Source organism: Seriola aureovittata, chromosome 15 (assembly GCF_021018895.1).
Source record: "Seriola aureovittata isolate HTS-2021-v1 ecotype China chromosome 15, ASM2101889v1, whole genome shotgun sequence".
NCBI lineage: Eukaryota > Metazoa > Chordata > Actinopteri > Carangiformes > Carangidae > Seriola > Seriola aureovittata.
This window is the reverse complement of record NC_079378.1, coordinates 14,561,910-14,583,259: the sequence shown is the minus strand read 5'-3', so window position 1 is coordinate 14,583,259 and position 21,350 is coordinate 14,561,910. Positions and strand designations below refer to the sequence as shown.

Sequence of the window (21,350 nt, the reverse complement as noted above, 5' to 3'; positions counted from 1 at the left end):
ACAAACATTATATAAGTGAGTGAATAAAATGGTTCTTGTTTTCCTCTTCTTGAAGGAGCAGTGGAAAGAATGATGGAAAATTTGGACATATATGCATTATAACTGCATGCAAAATCAGAAAGAAGTAATAACAATAAATATAAGTTAAAAAAAAACTTTTAAAACATCTCCACAATCAATTGAAAACTACGGCAAAAATCCTGCATTTAATAGTACACCACAATACTGTTTTATCCTGCGTTAGAGAAATGTTAAATGACTTTTGCGTTTATTTTTTTCTACTTTTCTGATTATTCTGGTTTTGTCATTTTGTTGTAATAGATTACATTGTAATTTCAGGTATAAACATCCTCAAGAGTCAAAATTACCTTGGAGGACTATAATCAGAACAGGCGATTGGTTACAGTCATGTGAAACAATGAAAATGAGACTTTAACAAAACTTCTATGTTGTTTAATTAGAACTTCAGGTTGTACAAATATGCAGTGCAACTTACTTACTAAAGTACTGACTCTGTGCTCTAATTCTTTCTCTGTCAACTGTCAATTATTGGTTGCAATCCTCCTGATCTTTATCGAGACAGATTTGATGGTGTGAGGGACCCCGTTCTGTCTCCAGGTGTCCCACAGGATGTGAGTCCTCTGTCCCTGGTTCTGCTCTGCATTTTCAGGAGAGCCGTTGAGGTTTGCCAGACCGCACTGGTTGAACCACCATCCTGTCTGGTTGTGCTGAGTGCTGCAGCTCTCCACAGTGCGATTCTCGATGGAGCAGAAAGGATTGCAGCCGTCATTGTCCACATCTGAGGCGCTGAACGGAGCCGTGTCCTGGTTCTGCTCCTGATCGTAGCCACGAAATGCGTCACCTGCACAAAAAACATACAGAGAAATTCACATATGGATGGGAGACATAATACACAGTGCATTTATCCCAATTTTGAGTTTGACTGTGTGGCAACAAAAAGCACATTTGTCTGAGGATGGTCACACCTGCGCTGCCTGCATATCGGCCCAGGTGTATACTGAAGAACTGGGTTTCACTGTCCAGGCGGAAATCATCATATGATGCATAAGAGGTGATGTCATCGTTGGAGACCAGAGCCACATGAAGTTGGAAGCGAGTATCTTTCTGGTTTAATATGTAAAACACCTTCTTTAGGCCCAACCAGTGTTCTCCTAAACACACACACACACAAACACACGAAAAGAGAGATTGCACAATTACTACAGTCACAGTCAAGTGCAAATTATATTAATTATTATTCTCTTCCTTCATGTCTCTGTTGAGTATGAAGCTACAGAGCAGCTGGTTAGCCTAGCTTAGCATAATGAGTGGAAACAGGGGTAGCAGATAGCCTGATTTTGTTCAACAAGGAAGTCAAAGCGTTTGTTGAATAACATGTTAATTAGGTGCTAGTTGGCATATTTTACACAGAGCCAGGCCACCTGTTTCCCATCAAGACATATCATCAAGAATTGCAACTGCATGCTTCTTGGCAATTTTTGTTCCATATGTTTCTGTTGTGCAAATGAAAAGTTAAGTTTGCACAAATTTTAAGCACAAAAGACAGAACGAGTCTCTCCTGTTCATATTTTTGGTTTTAAATTGTGAAATGTGCCTTTAAGACATGCTGCGTTATATAGATATGTGAGGGGCTGCGTCATCAGCAGTTTTTTCCTTTATTTTCCTTTAGTTGAGCAGCACACCTTGATGGAAGTTGATGCCTATTAATGAGCTTAATGAGCCAATAAGTTTGCTTCATGAGCATCGCCAGTTCTACTTGATAGCCTTTGATAGTCTGCAGCAGCTTTGTTTCTTTATAATTTCGAAAATGATCCAGACTCGCTGACTATTTTCACAGCAGACAGTTTTACCCGTCAAAACAGACAGGTGCACAGGTGATGCTAATGACGCTAACGAGGTCTCCAGTCCAATAACTGTAACAGTGCGTTTAACAATGTTATTATTTACACCTGTGTTTCCAACAGTTTGGCAAAAGACTGAAATTCAAACATCTAACTGACATGAAACCTTATAAGGAGTTAACATGTAGATAATGAGAAATGTGATTCATTTTAAGCAATATGACAGATCAAAGTAAACACTGGTATATTCTGTTTCTTAATGAAGCTTTTGTCATTAACAGATAGAATCTCTCCATGAACTGTGACCTGAAAGCATCTAAAGAAGTCAAGTTGTGTTAAAGGTTGATACTGTTGTTGCTAACACCTCACAGATACAGAAAACATGCGTGCACCAGTGGAACTGCAATGTACAACCTGCAAGGTTCCCAAATCCATCAGAATAATCAGCCCAGGGTCGTTTGAAGTCAGTTAATCCATCAGTCCTCCTCTGCATCACCGTCCATCCACCTCCCATATAGTCCATCTCACAGAAAACCTGCAGGACAAGTTTTGTTTTGAGTAGCTGCTGATGAGTGAGGGACAGACTGTGTGCCTGAGTGAATTACATACCTCAAAGGAAGAGTCAGTATTCTCCGGGTGGACGATGTAAATACCACTGGGGATCTTGGGGACGACTGACACAAGACTGTCTTTTATGTCGCTGCAGTCTCGTCCTAATCAAAGCAAACATGCTCTCTTTTGTCATCAGGAATAAAATTAGCGAACACTAAAGCAGCTGCTGTTTCATAATCACTGATGACAAATGAATAACTCTGCATAACTCTGCAAGTCCAGTAAATAATCCCTCCGCAACAGTGTTTCACTGGCAGGACAAGAAAGAAGAAATCAGTGTTTGTACTTTATATGCATGCAAATGGCTAAAAAACACAAAAACTCCTCAATTAACTTTATATATGCCTTTTAATTACTTATGTCACTGGATAATAAACATCAAATTTGTGGTGTACTGATTACTACAGGATATATTTCTTATTTTGTTCCGCATGATTAGCAGTGGTGGAAGAAAAACTCAAAGATTAAGTAAAAATCACAGTATCACAGTGTTAAAAGATTCATGTACAAGTGTAGAATTATATTATAATAATACAAGTAACTAGTAACTAAATCTATTAAGTAAATTTAATGGAATAAAAATGTATTGTAGTGTAGTGAATGTAGTGGAGTACATGTAACTTATAAAGCAGCAAAAAATGGAAAAACTCAAATTAAGTACAAATACATCAAAACTGCATTTAAGTTCTTTAGTAAATGTACACAGTCACTTTCCACCACTGGTAAACTGATATTTGTGTGTAAAATTAGAAAATCTTGTCTCCCATCTGTGTGAATGTCGGATGTGTCTGTGTCTGAGTTACCGTGGGACTGCACAGGTTTCACGGAGTACATCTCAGTGTTGCTTCTTTGGACCTCGGAGCTGAGCGTCTGCACTTTGGTCATCAGCTCTGTGACCTGGAAATGTGACACTACTGAATATACAGCCAGCCAATCAGATGCTTAGAAAAATTCTGTCACTATCTAAAAAAGAAAAACTTCACTTTACCTGGGTGCTGAGGATGTCCAGGGCTCTCTGCTGCTCCTCCATCACATCCCTCATCAGCTTCCGGGTGCTGCGTCCAAACGCCAACAGAGACTGATGTAATTGGCCTACACACATACACGCATGCATGCACGCACACACACACACACACACACACACACACACACACACACACACACACACACACACACACACACACACACACACACACACACACACACTCACACACACACACACACACACATTGGACTATAGATGATGATGATAGAGGTAACAACAATACCAGGAAAGAGAAAGACATTTTACCACAGACTGAATGTTTCTCATCTCGTAGCAGCTTGACGGTGATGTCACACGGGATGGAGCATGTGTCCCGACCTTTGACCCCTCCGAGAAGTTTCTGGCCTTTGCCAGGAGCGTCAGAGAAGTCCTCACCTTCTATTTCTGATTGGTTAAAATTAGTGCCGTTTCCTGTGTCCTGGGAATATAGAGAGAACGACAGTAGAAATTTGATCCACTGTCCGCAAGTTTAAATCTACAATCATATCGTGTTATTTAACAAGCCTGGGATGTGTGACTTCAGCCACTTAGAGGATTACAGATTGAATAATTTAAATGTTTTGTTTGGACAGTGTCTATTTCATTTAAGGACCTTTCTCATGGCAGACAGTTTGATTTGTAACCACTGCATTTATCTGACAGCAGTTACTTTCCAAATTAAGATTTTTGCATATAAAATATATGAAGCACCAATAAAATACACATTTTGTTATAGTTTAAACTACCAAACAGTAAATACAAGGACAGCTGAAAAGATTAGGCTAGTTAATTGTTAAAAAATTAATTGGAAACAATTTATAGTTCAAACATTTTATGGTTCCAGTCTCTCAAACGTGAAGATTTGCTGCTTTTCCTATTAATTGTTTGCAAGTTTGGACTGCTAGTAAGACAAGTCTCTTAATATTTACTCCACCAAAGGCCCCAGTGAGTCAGCGTGCACTTTACCAGGAGCCTGGAACTGGTTCCCCTAAATGGAATACAGTCATTGTAACACTAACAATTACATGTGTGATTTTCCCGATGACATGCCAAAATAAAATGTCTGCCATGAAGATGTTCAGCTTTGTTACATTGTTGAAAAAGAACAGACAAGTGGGAAGGGCAGTCTGGAGGATATTCAGCAGCACTTTGAATGGAGGATTGTTGCTCGAATCCCTGAGTCAGCAAACAGGACACTCTGCTGAAGTGTTGTTGAGGAAAACACAGAGTCCTGAGCAGCTTCTGTATCAGATTCTGAACCTTGCAACTGAGGAGGGATGAATGGAATAACAAAATTTTAATCTGGGGATTTGGCAACAAACACACACACACACACACACACACACACACACAGTGTACCTGCAATACCCTGCAATTAAATCCAGTGGTGGAATGATACCAAGTTCATTTACTCAATACAGTTCTGTCCTTCTTGAAATTCACTTGATTATATCCATTTAATGCTACTTAATACTTATACTACATTTAAACAGGAAGTATTGTACTTTTTTGCAGGTTGGGACTTATGACAAGCTTCTAAAATGTGATCAGTTCAGACATTTTAGTCTGGAATTAAGTCCTTCAAGTTTTATATTCTTGTAGAATAAAATCTGCCAGCGTAGTAGGAATATAATGACTTCTTTTTTTCAGTGCAAAACATCTTGTTACATTCTCTAAAATCAGAGTTTTCACAATTGTTTGATGTATTGTTACGATACTGCAGAAAAAGGATTTTAGACTCGATTATTGATAGAAATGCCTCTATAAAACTGAGAGTTTGGAGATCGAACGCACAACAGTAAGTAATTAAAATCAGTTCCACCTTGACCAACCACAATGAAAATGCTCACACATTAATTGATCACTATTAACAATATAAAATATATTATACTACACACACACACACACACACACACACTCACACACAAATTCATGATGCCTAAATCTAAGCCCCTAAATCTCTGTGATTGCATCAGAATCTCTGGAAGAAATGTATAGTAAAGTTTAAAAAATGACACATTGCCACTCCCATAATTCCTGATAGAAGTTAAAGGGTCGAGGCAGATGGCTGACTAAAACTGACATGTATGACATGCATATCGTACATACTGTGGAGGAAAGCAGATGAGGCAAAAGCAGCAGGAGGACAGCTGTTGTCCACATCATGCCAGTCTCGTCTGACTGAGGTTATTTCCTCTAGGAGCGAGGGGGCTGAGCTCTGTCCACTCCGTCACCAGCAGCCACTCCTTCATTTATGCTTATATTTCCACAGACTCTGCTCTTTTCCCTTCACAGATCCATCCTTCTTTCCCTTTCATCCACTAAGTCTTTTCTGCGTCTCCTCCTTCCTCTCACTTGTCACACTTCCCTTTCTCCCTATACCTCCTCCCTCACTGCCTCCCTGTCTCCACCTCCATCAGTTACTCCCACTTTTTCTTGTAAATTCCCATGACAACATCCTATGTGAGAGGAGGTCAGATTTGTAAATGGGCTGGTGATAAAAGTCTGGGTACATTTCTGACAAGTAGCTGAATGTGCTGATTCCAGGTTTGCGGTAAAGAGTGACTACCTTCCCCCTCGGTGTGTCTATTACCAGGCATTGTTGGTTTACAGGTTATATCCTGCCACCAGCATGAGAAACAGATGTGGAGAGGGAAATGAGCAGCTTGTTTCAATGTAGCAACACGTTCTCTCTGCTTGTGTCTTTGCGTGGGAGCTGCAGCTGAAGGTAGGGTGTCTCTGCCACTTCGGCTCATATTTCCTCCCGGTTACACCCCTCTTCTCTCTCTCTGACCACTGACTCGTACATCTGAAAACAGCCTCCTAGAGGGTCAGACCAATTACTTTAGTTAACTGGGCAGTTAGGTAGTGAGGAAAGTGAAAAGCGATAGAGAGCAACAGCGCATTCCAGTCAGGGTCCAGCTGGAGGCCTGTCGCTTCTTTAGAAAACTTTACTATGAGTGCCAAAGAAAAGATTTGCTGTTGTTTTGAACCTGTGTGAGTTTACAGCCGTGGTCAGTGAGAGGAATGTGAAAAGCCTGGTGCCGAAAGCCTTGGGGCCCCCACATCTGTCCTATGTTACATGCTCTAGTAAAGCAGTCTATGCATGCGAATGACACACTTTATCTGCCAGGCCAGATAATGAGAATATTCAGACAAGACTGTGTGATTTGTAAAGGTATGAAAAATTAAAAACAAAACACACAAGTTTTAGGAGTTTAAAAATGAGAGAAGGCAAAGCAACATTAACTAAATTGGGCCCTCAAAGAGATCAGTGAAACAGAACTAAACTCAAAATACAGCGAACTGAACTGCGTTACTTAACTGGTCTCCATTAAACTGATTTAATGACACATGAGGGGGACATACTATATATATATTAGCAGCTTTAAGGTAACTTAAGTGTTGACAGTACAAAATTAAATAAATGTGCTCGATTCATCTAGAAATGCTGCTAGTTCCCTATTTAGATATAAAGGACTTACTCACCAACAAAAACGCCATGATTCATCACATTTCTGCCAGCGGACCCCCATAAATCCTACACACTGGTCATTTAATAATATGAAAGCTGCGTTTCATAACTGAATATAAACCTAAATTAGGGTAAGTGGGATGACATCATCACTCAGTATTATTATATTAATCTTGACAGAACTCTCTCCAATAAACCCCACAGCTCAGCCCTGACCACATGTGACAATGAAATGATTTGTCTGAATAAATGAGACCACTTCATTCTAGCTGCTTTGTTTGTGGTGTGAATAAGCACCTGAAAAGCCACCTGTGATGGTTAAGCCCCTCTGATCTGGCAGAGAAACGGCAGTGATAAAAAAAAAAGAAAAAACAGTGTGGAAATGATTTTGTTCAGGAAAACAGCAGAAGAAAGAAAGTTTAACCCTGCTGCAGAGGTAATAATCAAAAGACCACAGACCCCATTAAATCTACTCTATCATACACTTTGTTCCTCCACTGCTGTGCGATTGTTTTTGCACTTTGTGAATTAATGTGACAGTAATGTCAAAACAACACGTTACAGGTGTAAAGGTAGGACAGTGCCATCTAATGGCGACTGGTTTGTATTACATTACATTTAATTCTTGTGTTGACCTTTAGTCAGTCGCCATGGTGCATAAAAAATATGTGTAAAGATGTTGTATGTATGAGGCATCAGAAAGTTTAAAGAGACTTCTCTTTAAAAACATAATAGTGACAGTTGACATGTAAGAAACTGTATTATTGCCAGTCCAAATGAGAAAATATTATATCTTTAATGTGATACAGATTTATCAGAATCAACTGATCATTTCAGCACAAATAATACATATTGTCACAGTGATGATAACATAAGTCAGCTGGTATATAACACTCCACAAACATTTATTCAGCTATATTCTACACCTGCAAATAACAAGGTTGCTGATCTCCAAGCAGGTGTAGTAAGTGTATCTTGTTTTTGAATCACATTATTTTCCTCTTGTAAGGTAAATAAATTAGAATCTGAATGAACAGTGATGCTAAACAGGGGCACAAATAGACACATACACTAAATGAAAAGTTATGAGAAATGAAAGGTTCAAGTAACCACAGACACACACGTGCTGTAAACTGTCTATTTCTCACCAAACAGTAAGTGATCACTGTGCGCTATGAAATGGTACAATATAAGTGTGAACAGATAATCATGAGAACTCCCGAGGCTGAATATGTTATGCTTGACATAACATGGTAGATGTGTACAGTGTGAGAGTTACAGGTGTACAGTTGAAGGCAGCAACACGTGTGGTGATAAAATGTATGTTTTTTTGAGGAGTGTTGTTTGGAAGAAGCTGGTGAGGCGTCTGATGGATCTAAGTGACCACCACAGTCATCACAGTTTTAGAAACCATTTCTTGACCTACCTACTTTTATATTGTGTTCTCATCTTCTTTTTGTTGGTAAAGAGGACAAAGGGAACTTTCTTTCTTGAACTAGGCATGCCCAATTAATTTTGACTGTAAAAGGAAACTATGCATGAAAACCTTTCATTCATTTATTTCTGTGTGCACACAGCCCCAGAAAGTCGTATTAATTATAACACTTGGCAAATGGAGAAATAATTGTAGAGTGAAGTAATGGAATCTGCATAAAACTCATAGAAATAATCCCACTTTGAACTCCTTTATATCCAGTCTTCCCCTTTTATTTGCCCTTACTTTAAAGCATTTAATGTAAGTATTTTCTATAACTTTAGATACATAACTAAATAAGCAACAATCAGAGTTAAAAGCATTTCTATATATTATTTAGGAGGGGTTTAAGACAGTCAATCTGCCTCATCAAGATTGTTTGTGTGTGGTTTGGTCAGATTTGATTGAAAGTGAACGTATATTCTGAATCAACAATATATCTAAATCCTGATTGGCCCAGAGAAGTATATGTCATTATAAGATATCAATAAGAAGAGCTTTAACTACAGAACTCTCTCATGTGAAATTACCAAAACTATTCAAACTCTGGCAGAAAACACTGTGTTCATGTCCGACCAGTTCGCTCATGTTAAGAAGCTGAATGAGAAAATATATGATCAGGGTCTTTAAGTTTGTTAAAATCATACATATCATATATTCTGTATCAGCTTATTTCAACACGGTTTGAAGCTTCATGCTGTTTACAGGGTGTAATATTTAAATGTTTATTTACAACCTTTCATTAAAATGGAGATAATATGGATTTATTATGCATCATTTCTTGCAGATTTTTCCAAATTGCAGTCTGTGACATATTTGGTATCTTTGGAACTGTAGGGATTTCCACTGGAAGTTAAAATAAAGTTCTGTGGGTTTGAATCACGTTTGACTGCACAGCATGAGTTTAAAATTATGCACAATGGCAGTCTGCTACTTGTAAAGCGGTTTTTAACTTGTTTATCCATGTTTGTTTTTGAATTTGTGTCTATTTCCCTCTTAAAATGACAAACTCCATCACCATCCACCATTAAATATCCATGAATCATTTTTTACAATCATTTGTAAGAGTTTCCATGTCCGGTATGGTCTGTATTATTTCTGGTGACTTATAATGATGAAATAATTGAATGAGTTATTGGGTGCACAGTAATAGCACCAGTCCAACCAGACATTTTTCTTGAATTCAGTTTGTTGGCCAGCTGAGCTCCGGCTCATTGTGTGCATGTTTTCCACTAGAGGGCAGGACACTGTGGCTGTTGCTTGCACGGACAAACAGGCTCCGGCTGGGTTGGCCTCATCAGGGGCGGATGTTTTCCCAATGCAACTTCCCAACCCCCCCACCCCCCTCCAAAACCTGGCCAGACCCAGGCCCAGATTCAGGGGAATGTCTCCGGCTCATTTCTCCGCTTCAATATATCTCCTGTGGTTGTCTCTTGCCACCTCTGTCTACACTTCGCCCTCTGCTTCTTTTCCTACAGCAGCAGAAAAACCGCAAAAACTGGAAACAGCACAGAGGAGAACTAAAGAACAACCCAATGCTTGTCGTTGACCATAATATCTTTTATTTGCGTTCCCATTCTCGTGGCTGGAGATGACTTGTTTGAACCGTTTGAAGCTGTGAATAAAACTTTAATAAACGACTTGTTGTCTGAGTCTTGTGTTGGAGTGAAACATTTCCCCTGCAACTGCGGCAGCTTTAAACCCCGCAGCCCCGCCCCTCAGCACTATCACATGAATCTGGACTCAACAGTGGATGTGAAAAAAGTTTGGAGGTCTCGCTGAAATAACTTTTCTCCAACTAGTTTCATACACATATATGTATTTTTCCCACTGTAGGGGGCTTTTAGTTTAAAATCTTCATCGGAAATCAGTGTTCGCCTGCGTGTTTTCCCGGCTGTGATTTCTCCAGCTCACTTTTTTTCCCCTGCAGGAATACAGAGAGAGACAGAGAGGGGGAAAACGGTCTGGCTGCTTGAAGGTATGTGGGAGGCATGTAACGTGTTGCACACTACTGAGATTGATTTTCGTCATCGATGCCTGCTCTAAACTGCTCTCCTTCGACTTGTCTACCCGCTGATTGTTTTTCTCTTCACAGCTGATTAACTTCCGATATGTTACAGCTTGAAATAGACAACGACACAGCAGTTCAAATGGGGTGGGTGGGTGGCGGAGGAGGAGGGGGGTTGGAGGGCAAAGAGTGTAAACAAATCCGATCATAACTCCAGCACTCACACGCATCTAATCTTAACGGGCCACTGGCGTCTCTTCTCTTGGTTGTTTATTTGTGTGATTGAACTTTTCGACAGATTTTGTTTCGACACCGAACTTTTGGCGACATGGACGCGCACCGCGGCGCGCCTCCGGCCGGGCAGCAGATCGTGCACGTCCGCGGGGACTCGCAGACGGAGCTGGAGGCCCTCTTCAGTGCGGTGATGAACCCCAGCAAGGCGACCAGACAGCCGGCCTCTCTGCCCATGAGGATGAGGAAACTGCCGGACTCCTTCTTCAGGCAGCCGGACCCCCGCGGCCACTCCAGACAAGTACTAACAACAGCTAGTAACTACACCACATTCATGACAAACTACAGCCCCGCAGTTCACACAAGAGGGATCACAATAATACAGTTAAAACAAAGCAATCCAAACCTGCTTGTTAGTGTCAGTAGTTAGTGATGGTGTTGTATTAGACTGCAAATGTATGGAAAGGGGTTTGTCCCTAATATTTTGTCCACCCCCATTCTCATACATGAGAGACAAAATATTAGAAACACCCAGTCCAATGAAACAATTAGTAAACTGATGAGCCGAATAATTGTTTTTATTGTTGATTAATCAGTTCATTATTTTCTTAGTTTGGTCTATAAAATGTCAGAAACAGTGACACAGCTGTTTCCCAGAGCCCAAGGTGATGTATTTACATTATTATTTTTTGTTCACACAACACTGAAAAAACTAAAGACACTCAATTTACTATAATGTATGACAATGACGAGCAAGGAGCCCAAAAACGTTTTGGTAAAAACAAGAGTTAAAAAAAACAATTACTTGATTATCAAAGTAGTTGTCAATTCGTTTTTCTGTCAGTCCACTAAAATATTCACAGCTATAGTTTGGATAATTTATTGATTTGTTAAGTCATGCCAAAAATCTGCTGCTTTATGAATATCTCTAGGTTTTGGAGTGCTGGTCAGACAAGACATTTGAAGGGCACCTTGGGCTTTAATATTTCCTATTAAGGTGTATGAATTCAACATTATTGGATCCCACTCTTTGGAGATTATAATTACGATTAAGGATAAAATTGGATATTATAGATGAGATGTTTAAGCCACAGTGAGAAATATTTTGGGGCTGATCTTCTAGGGATTAGAAAGTAGTCACAGAGTTTCACCAGCACTCAAACCAGCATCACTTCAGTTCCATGTTCAATATTGTTTTTTTGGTTTTTTTTGAATGACCTGAAAACACACCTTGAAAGTATCTCTTAGATTTGTAGCTGTGGCTCAAATATTGAAATTCGCTGAACTCAAATGTTCACTAAAGGATTTTTGGATAACTTTGCCAGTAATATTAAACCACCAGCAAAGCAAGCTCCTTGGCAGAAGTGATAAAACCATCTTGTAAAGTAAAGCAACCAGACATGTGAAGGACCAGTTTCCCGAAGTGTTTGTCTTTCCACCTTTCCTCACTCTGGTATCCATCCAAACCTTTTCTTCCTGCTGGTTTAAGTTTCTGATTTGTTGTTTGTGGCTCGTCATGGCAGTTGTCAACCTACTTGTTTCTCGTCAGGCCAGTTCGGATGGAGGCGTGTGCGGCTCCCTCACTCCTCATCACGTCCGCGCCCATTCCTCCCCTGCCTCCCTCCCAGTCAACTCCCTCTCCACTCAAGCAACAGATGTAGCAGCGCCACAGATCATACCTGACGACGTGCCACTCCCCCACGGTTGGGAAATGGCCAAAACGCCTGCTGGCCAACGATACTTCCTCAAGTAAGAGGTCTACCTTCTGTTTATCACTGTGTTTCATCTGCTGCTCTGCAGGTTACTTGAAGGGTTTTCTGTGTAGAAAGACCCAGAGACTAAGCCCCACCTAGTCCTAACATCTACATTTCTGCATTATCTATTGTTTTATAAAATGGAAGAAAATAGTAAAAATCACCCTTCACAATTTCCCAAAAGCCCAAATGAGTCTTGTTTTGTTTGATTGTCTGTCCAAAAATCAAAGAGGTTCAGTGTAGAATCATTTATAACAGAGAAAAGCTGCCATTTCTCACATTTAAGAAGCTGGAACCAGCTAAATTTCTCCATAAATTACTTTAAGATATAAGATTAAACAATCAAATGGGTGTTGATTAATTTTATCTACATCATTAAAGCACAAGGAAGAGAGACATGGGGAGAGACAAACGACTGTGCAGATATAACCAGGACTTAAACTCGATCTGTTGCATTCAAACAGAAAACACTCTGACTAGTTTTGCAACCAGTGTGGTTTCAGCCGGTTTCATTCACAGGAGCACATGGCCTGACAGCTCACACTCCTGTCAAAGGCAACCGTAGTTTACAACACAGCACAAGCCTGTGACATTGATCTGTGTATGTGTGAAGGCGCACATCTGGTAGTACAGGTAAAGCAGGTCCGGGGCAGAACGTAGCTTACCTCACGCTTCTCATCCGTCAGGTTACAGTGGTTTAACAGATACAGATACGTTTAGACCTGTTGTGTGTTTGCAGTCACCTGGATAAGACAACCACTTGGCACGACCCTCGTCTCTCGCAGCTGCAGTCGGCTGCAGCTCAGCATCCTATCTCTGGCACTCCGGTCCATGCCCACTCCCTCAGCAACCCAGCACCCACTACGCAACCACAAAACATCAACCCAGAGACAGGTATCACACTGCTCCCCACCACTTAACACCCCCCGTCCCCCTCTCACCCTCCAGTTTCTCTTTAAAGCACAGACCTGCTTTTTCATAGTTCAACTCCATCTCCAGCGGGCCAGGTCTTTGCTGGGTGTGATTTCTTCAGGATTCCCTTTTGGTGTCTACATCCATGGTTTTCTTTCTGGGAACAATTATGTTCATAGATTAAAACCCAGGGTGAACTTTAATGACATCAGCGTCAAGATGGACTCTCAGGTTCGATAGTGAGAGCATTCCACTAAAGCGAGAGAAATCTTAATTCTCCGGAAAAACAGTGGTGAAAGTCAAACTCAAGCACTTTATTCATATAGGTGTTTTTATTAGTTAGATGCAAGTTTTATAGCTTGCTAGATCATGGTTGTCTTTGAATTTATTCCACTCATTTCAAATTTTTCTAGGGTCAGTTCACCCAAATTACAAAAAACAAACAAAAAGGAAACAAAGGTCCCTGGCCAGACTTGAACCTAAAAGATTTTTCAAGTCAGGGCCCATACGAACATTGAGATGGATTCTGCTCTCTGTAATCATTGTGTTCATGTTCCTACTGGACATTATTACTGTAGATCCCCAGGTTTTACATATGCAAATGAAGGGGCTATCTTCCACAGTTAAAGTTGCTTTTAGCACTTACTTTTGTTACTATCCCTCCACTGGAACTCAACTAGGACACACTGTTCAGGGAAGCACAAAGAGGGGATTTTATAGTAAAAGTGTAACTTTGGAAACTATCCACTGAAGACTTCTGAAGCATCACATTAACTTCAGATAAATGTTTGAATGCATTTTTGCGCAGGACAAGTACCATTAATTCTGTTTCCCATCACTTATACCGAATACATTAGAGAGGAATCTCTTTATGTCCAGCATGAAGGGGGAGATCAAATAAGTACTTCTGTGTGGAAGATGAACCCACAGAACGTTATCATCCGACTTTCTACAGACCATTGTAGCATCTCTCAGCTCATTGTTTTGGTTCTCAAGGGCGCAACTATACTATTTTGGTTCACTCTCAACACTCTTATCAGCCTTGTTTTTGGCTGCAGTAGGAAGCTCTAAAAACCTGCCGAACACTACCTGCTCAGCACCACCAGCAACAGCTGAGAAACAGTTAACAGATTTAAATACTAGCTGGTGAACACAGTGGAGCGTTTGGCAGCTAAAGAGCCGCATATCTCCCTCAGCAGTAGGTAGAGACCAAACACAGAGCCCAAAACCCTCGGCCATGTGGCCACAAACTCGGCTCCAAGTGAATGATAATGTTAATCCAAATCCTCTGAAAGTGTAAATAGGCAACAGATTAACTTTAACAACTTTATAGGGTATGTCAGTGTTGTTTCCAGCTTATTTTCTACTGCCCCCAAGTGGTCAAAATATCAATCAATGCAGGTTCAAATAAAGAAGAAGAATAAGAAGCAAAGCATTTACCACTATATCCATAATAACTGGGGCAGTGTTTCCCTAAAGAGGAGCTGCTGTTGAATTTAAATGTTGTAATTTGGCTGAACAGACCCTTTAAGAATAGAACACTATGATTCCCCTATTTTATTTATTTATTTTTTGAGTATGGATAATATTGCATACTTATTTACAAAATCTCCCATCCAGTGCATCCAGGCCAGATTTTAGAGCATTTTTACTCTACAGAACATACTGTAGCTGTTTTCCCACTAACCTTCACTTCTATTCTAAAATCTCTACAAACTAGAAGTTGCACAGACATTGAAGGACGTGGGCCAAATTCTACTTTTTACTCTCAGCACTCCATGCACTCCATCCACATCACTCACTGTGTACTTTCACTGCTGTTCAGGTCCACTGCCTGAAGGCTGGGAGCAGGCTGTGACTGCAGATGGAGAGGTGTACTACATCGATCACATAAATAAGACCACCGCATGGGTCGCCCCGCGTCTAGGTAGCACACTATCAAATTTGTGTCTCCTGAATTGACAATTCTTGTTTGTCAATGAGAAACATTTTGTTCCAATGTCCACCATCACAAGTTGCTGTTCAGCAACAAAAATAAGAAAGATCGCAAAAGTTTTGACAATTTTTGCTCATATATGTCATTACTGAAATGTTTTACCTTTTGGAAATATTTGCTTAATGGTCAAAAAGGTCTTTTTTCTACGAATTTTATGTTTCCAGCACAGAAGATGAACCCGGGCATCCTTGGTCTGGCATTGCAGCAAAGGCAGGAAAAAGAAAGGCTCAGATGCAAAGGCCTTCCTCCCCAAATCACACCACAGGTCAGAGGTCAAATAAAATTGTAGTTGGATGTGCCGTAACCCACAAACTCTATCGTTTCATTTGGAATCACACTAATACCTGCACAAGCTGTCTTACAGTTACGTGATTCCCTGTGTCATTTGGTTGTATTATGCTGTATATTCAGTTCAGACTCAACAGTAATGAAAATGTTGTTTCATTTAAACACAGTTTGAGTTTTAGATGACAGTTTGTGTGTGTGTGTGTGTGTGTGTGTGTGTGTGTGTGTGTGTGTGTGTGTGTGTGTGTGTGTGTGTGTGTTTGTGTGTGTGTGTGTGTGTGTGTGTGTGTGTGTGTGTGTGTGTGTGTGTGTGTGTGTGTGTGTGTGTGTTGTAGGAGGCAGGAGGAAGAAACCAGATGACCGGTGGGATGGACCATGACAGGAACGCACCGACGCTTGTCCCGTCTCTGGATGTCAGGATCAGATCCTCCAACCACGAACCTACACTTAATGGGTGAATACATGTTTAATATTATCGCATGTAGCTACTGTAACTGTAGTTTTAAATGGTAGACAGTAGTTGTTATTAAGTGACAGAAGTGTTAAAGATATTCATAAACTTTATTGCAGTAAAAGCATCAACAAAGTGTAGAAATAATTCACTTTTTCAACATCTGCTGCTGCCTCCATACATTGGGGATAAGTGGAATTCCATTCATGCAGCTCAAAGCTTTGAAAAATGACATTTCAAAGACTCAACAGAAGTGTGTCTTTCCAGGAACAATGTCCCAGTTACTCTGGATAACCTATTAATTTCACTGGCAGCAATTTGCATGAAAAATAAATCTGTTAGTTTCAATGAAAATATTTGCATAGTTCCAGGAAAAAGTATTGTATATATTATTTCGTTAAAAAGGGATGAGGATCAGGAATTAAGGAATATTTTTGTGCGTGTGTTCTTGTGCAGCGCTCACTCTCGCAATGAGAGCACCGACAGTGGTCTGAGTGTCAGCAGCTTACCCCGCACGTCGGACCACATGTTGAGCTCTGTGGATCACATGGACACTGGTAATACACACACACACACACACAGACACACACACACACACGCACACACACGCACACACACACACACACACACACAACCATCCAAAAACAAAGTCATGAAATATAGACCTGTGGTTTCTGAAGTGGAAAAGCAGGTTTGATTTTTTTTTTTTTTTTTTTTCAAAATCGTCCCTCCAAACTAAATATTATGTGTATTTTACTGAAACCAAAGTAATGAAGAATACAGTGTTCCGATTTGGCATCTAATGATCTAAATCTATGCTGCGACCAATGGGAAGCAGTTTATTTTGGGTGCAGTTTATAATGTGCTGCAAGTTTAGCCAGTGATAGCCATTATACTGGCTTATTTAGTTGTAATACCTGAAATGATCTACTTTAGAGCTAAAAACGATGGTAATTATGGAAATTAGTTGTAAACTCTGACTTTTGCACTGGCCTCTCACTAATTATTAATATAACTCATAGGGAAACAAATAATTTCATCTTTCTAATGGCATAAAGAACACAGAAAAACACTTGGCCTGGCAGCTACACTGGACTGCAAGTTTCAAGTAGCATCCTAATGATGCCTTGATAATTCCTGTTTATTTATTTTCTATTTATTCATCTGTATTTGTGCACATATTTATCTAATTACATTTTTTTGTGTGTTCAGTAGCACTGTATTGTTTTATTTTTACATATTGAACAGATGAGAGAGAGATAGAAAAACATAAATTGTGCATTTATTTATGCACATACACAACTTCCTGCAGGGAAAAAACACTGCACCCGCCCTTGATTCAGCTGCTGCTAAATTGAAAAGTCTGTCCCTTATTTTGTTTTTTAACAAAAAGAAAAAAACTCCCAACAGCCCAACTAAATTTCCAAATTGTTCTCAGCTCACTGTTGATATTTAGATTCTCAACACAGTTCAGTCATTTTATCTTTTCTGACTTGTGCAGGTGACTCTGGCGACAACTCCTCGATGACCTTACAGGAGTCGATGCCTGTGCTCCCGATGTCTGAGGGCGAGGAGCTAATGCCCTGCATCCCCGAGGGTCTCAGTTCGGACCTTCTGATGGACATGGAGACGGTTCTCTCCGGGTCGCATATGGACAGAGACAGCCTGCTCACCTGGCTATAGACACACCCAGCCACCGCCTAAATATGGTTTGACATCAGATCTTCATGACGTGACTGAGAATTTTGGAGGATTTTTTTCTTTTTTCTTTTTTTCTTTTTGCTTCAAAAGTGGTACCGAACATCATTACTGAGAGAATACGCTACTGTTGAGTGATGGATACCTAACACTACTCACACCCTGAGGAATATATAAAAACCTGACTCTCACAGAAGGTGGTAAGCTGCTGATATTCTCCTCCTTTTGGGCCTGGTCTTACAGAGATGCATTGACGGAACATCTGTATTTTATGACACATTCATTTTTAGTCATCAACCTCAGATGATGCTCCCCACGTCTCTGGTAAAGTACGTCAGAGTTAATTTTAGAGTTGTTTTTTTTACTATCCCCACTTGGGTAATACTGTTTGCAGCAATCTTTTAAAAACACAGAGCCAAGTCATAATAGTCTACATGTAACAGATAAAGAAACACAAAGAAGACATGTCAAAATAAACTAAAAGATGCGCAAATCCTCATATCCACATTTATCTCTGTTACTCCATGTAGCCTGTGGGACAAAATGGCCACATCTACAGTAGTTCTACTACCTCCGAGCAGCCTGTAATTTGTAATTTTAACACACATGCTCACAGTTGTCCAAGGCATGCTCTGAAGAAGCATCTGCACTGCGAGAAAGAGATGACTCAAAGAATTTATATCGATTAACGCTACATTGGTTTGGTAAAACCAAAAATCCATGCTACTTTTGCAACACAGAAACATCAGGGAGAAGAGGAGGCACCCTTTTGGTGAGCCAGTAGAAGATGAAGCAAACTCCCATTTACTCTCAAACTTTAGAAATGGTCAGTTAAAATGCTCACAAGCCAAAAAATACAGAACAAAAACTTTAATCAGAGTAACTTGTAAGTCTGTGTTGAAGAGTGTAGGGCTGCTCTGAACATGGATTGGATCTTGCAAGGTTTTTCAAAATAAAATTCATGAGGACAAGCTTTATCTTTAGTCACAGTAAAAAAAAAAAAAAAACCTTCTTCCTCATTCCTCACAAATCAAAGCCTGTCAAAAGCACTTAGAGAGAAATAAAGGCCCCTATGCAGAGGAGTCTTGACTTGAGCTAACAGCAAAATGTGTTTGTAAGGCCTCTCTTTACAGTAAGGACCACTGGAATATATGGAGAATGTCTACAGTAAATGAACATATGGTCAGTATAATGCAATCCAACACAATGCAGTGTTTTCCTCAGGATACAGTAATCCTGACACATCCAGTCTTGTGATCAATTTAGTCAGTAGATGACGGCTTAAACGGTAGTCACACTCTTTAGATACATTATATGGCGTTTGCTGTGTGAAATAGCACCTCTGCTCTTTTTACCTTGAACTTACAGTTTTATTATATAAAAGTGGGTTCAAAGTCGCCCACGCCCGCTCTCAAACACGGCAGGAAATCCTGCAACAGCCTTGCTATAAAATCACCTATTTTGAAGTTACTAATATTCAGGGTTTGTTAATGCTGTGTTTTTAGTGTTTTTAGTTGTATTGGATTGCATTTTATTGTAAAGTGGTCCAGTCATTTTGTCTACTCCAGCATTGAATATAAGCTTCACAAAGGTAGTATTTATTGGAGATTTGTTTTATTAGATTACATTATATTGTACAGCTGTAATAATAATATGTTCACCCCTTGTTAAAGAAGTGACGCCATATAATTACCATTAGGGTCGAGATGTTTCAGTAAGTGAAAAAAATGAATTGAGTCAGCCAGCACCCCTCTGACTATGAGATTAAGCTGTTTTATACCTTTTCCACTAATAGTGTGAGTCATTCCTAATAATTTTCTTCTTCACATTTTTAAAAATTGTCTATTCATTCATTGGCATCATTGTTTTTTTTTTCTCCCACAGAAAGACACAAAACCAGTAACAGTTTCAGCCATGTGTTTCAGTTTTAGCTCCTTACCTAAAACCACACTATAACTCACAAATGATCTACACTTTGCTGACCATTTTTGGATGCATGCACTGCTGATTCAGATTTTCAGATTCATTTTTCTTACCAGTTCATGCATCCATTGTTTTCCATAACTTCCTAAATTACCAGACTCCTGGAAATTGCCCAAGAGACGTAATCACTAACTGTGAAAATCAAGTGTGCATTATTCTTTCAGTCATGCATTATCGTTGAGGGGTAATGCAATTTAAGTGCCACTTGATTTGAAGAGTCTGCCCTGCATTAACAAACAATGATAATGTAACACAGAAAAAAACAAAGCAGTCTCGATGCTCACTGTAATGAATTGTTTCTTACTTTGAGAATGCACACGCAGCGAGTTGCAGACCAGTGTGAGCTTCAAAACAAGTCCATCAAAATCAAAACATGTTGCACAACGTTTCTCCAGTACACCAAGTTTTTTTTTCACCAGTTTTCAGTTTCCTCATGTGTTCATTCATGGGATTGATAAATGATCACCATGAATGCCATGTATACAAAACCACATTCTCATCCTTTTCTTTTTTTTTTTTTCAAATTGTGTCCTTGGCTCCAGTTTTCCTCTCAGAGGAATGACGAAAATATTGTGCTTTAAAAATGGCTTTCAGGGCCATTCTGAGAGTCATAGCATAAGTCAAGGACCCTGTGGTGCCTCCTCAGAAAAGCACCATGCTAATTACGGATGCTGTGTTCTTGTATTTTATTCTATCTACACGCGCTATCTGGTGCTGTAGTACGGAAGGCAATCATCAATCTGGGGAGCTTTCTTATTCTCCTCTAGTTTAACTATATAGTAAGTATATATTCTGTTTTTATGTGCTGGGTTGTTTCTGCAGTGTGTTTATATTTTATCTGAATTTGAAGCTGTTTTATTATTGGTGAGAGCATTTCTTCTAACCAGCTTCCTTTTTTTATATATATATATACATATATATATATATATACAGTATATAGAGTATAAAGACTTAATTCACAACATCCCCAAATAAAGAGCCCGTTCACCTTTTGTAATCTTTTCTAAATAAAAGTACAATGGGCTGATACACATAAGGCAACACACACTACCTAGCCTATTATTTATCTTAGCATGCATGACACTCGCTATGTATGTTACATATAATAATGTTTATCATCCTATTTACAGAGAGTTTGGAGGCAATCAGACTTGTTTTGTACCTTTTTATGCATGTGCTTTATATAAATATATTTCTTCTTACTCTCACTGTAATCATTTTAAAGGAGTTTCTGTTTAATAAACCTTTAAAAAACACTTGACATGTAGTCATTTGTACTCATGTGGATTGTCCAAGGTGTCTTTTTTTAAATTCTTGGGCAGCGGAATGACTTTAGCTTCTCTCCAGGCTCGGGGACAAGCATTGCTCACAAAGCTCAGATTGAAGTTATGAGAAATAGGAGTAGCAATATGGTCTGCTGCCATCCTCAAGAGCTTTCCATCTAAGTTGTCAATACCAGGTGGCTTCTCATTATCAATATATCTATATCTATATATAGATATAGATATATTAGAATAGAATTATTTCTTCACCGCTTCTATATTCACTTTATGAGTTCAAAATTACAGTTCTTTGATTATTTTAT

The 21,350-nt window shown here is 39.5% G+C and overlaps 2 protein-coding genes across 3 annotated transcripts; one reads left to right on the top strand and one right to left on the bottom strand.

Moving 5' to 3' along the window:
- Nucleotides 1-437: 437 nt before the first annotated feature.
- Nucleotides 438-5,860, bottom strand: angptl5 (angiopoietin-like 5). The gene is made up of 8 exons (XM_056397188.1): nt 5,608-5,860; nt 3,766-3,937; nt 3,463-3,566; nt 3,278-3,371; nt 2,472-2,575; nt 2,277-2,397; nt 987-1,172; nt 438-862 (listed from the first exon to the last, which is right to left on the bottom strand). The coding sequence occupies exons 1-8, from the start codon at nt 5,662-5,664 to the stop codon at nt 543-545; spliced, it is 1,158 nt and encodes a 385-aa protein (XP_056253163.1). The 5' UTR covers nt 5,665-5,860; the 3' UTR covers nt 438-542.
- Nucleotides 5,861-10,190: 4,330 nt separating this feature from the next.
- Nucleotides 10,191-21,046, top strand: LOC130182863 (transcriptional coactivator YAP1-like). Of its 2 annotated transcripts, XM_056398043.1 has the most exons (10): nt 10,191-10,219; nt 10,378-10,425; nt 10,754-10,987; nt 12,236-12,435; nt 13,180-13,334; nt 15,178-15,279; nt 15,513-15,613; nt 15,969-16,087; nt 16,541-16,641; nt 17,586-21,046. In XM_056398043.1, exons 3-10 carry the CDS (start codon nt 10,784-10,786, stop codon nt 17,765-17,767), a joined length of 1,164 nt encoding a protein of 387 aa, XP_056254018.1. In that variant the 5' UTR covers nt 10,191-10,219; nt 10,378-10,425; nt 10,754-10,783; the 3' UTR covers nt 17,768-21,046. The 2 variants fall into 2 exon arrangements, with proteins under 2 accessions (XP_056254018.1, XP_056254019.1); XM_056398044.1 differs by lacking the exon at nt 15,178-15,279 and having other exon boundaries at nt 10,192-10,425.
- The last annotated feature ends 304 nt before the right edge of the window (nt 21,047-21,350 follow it).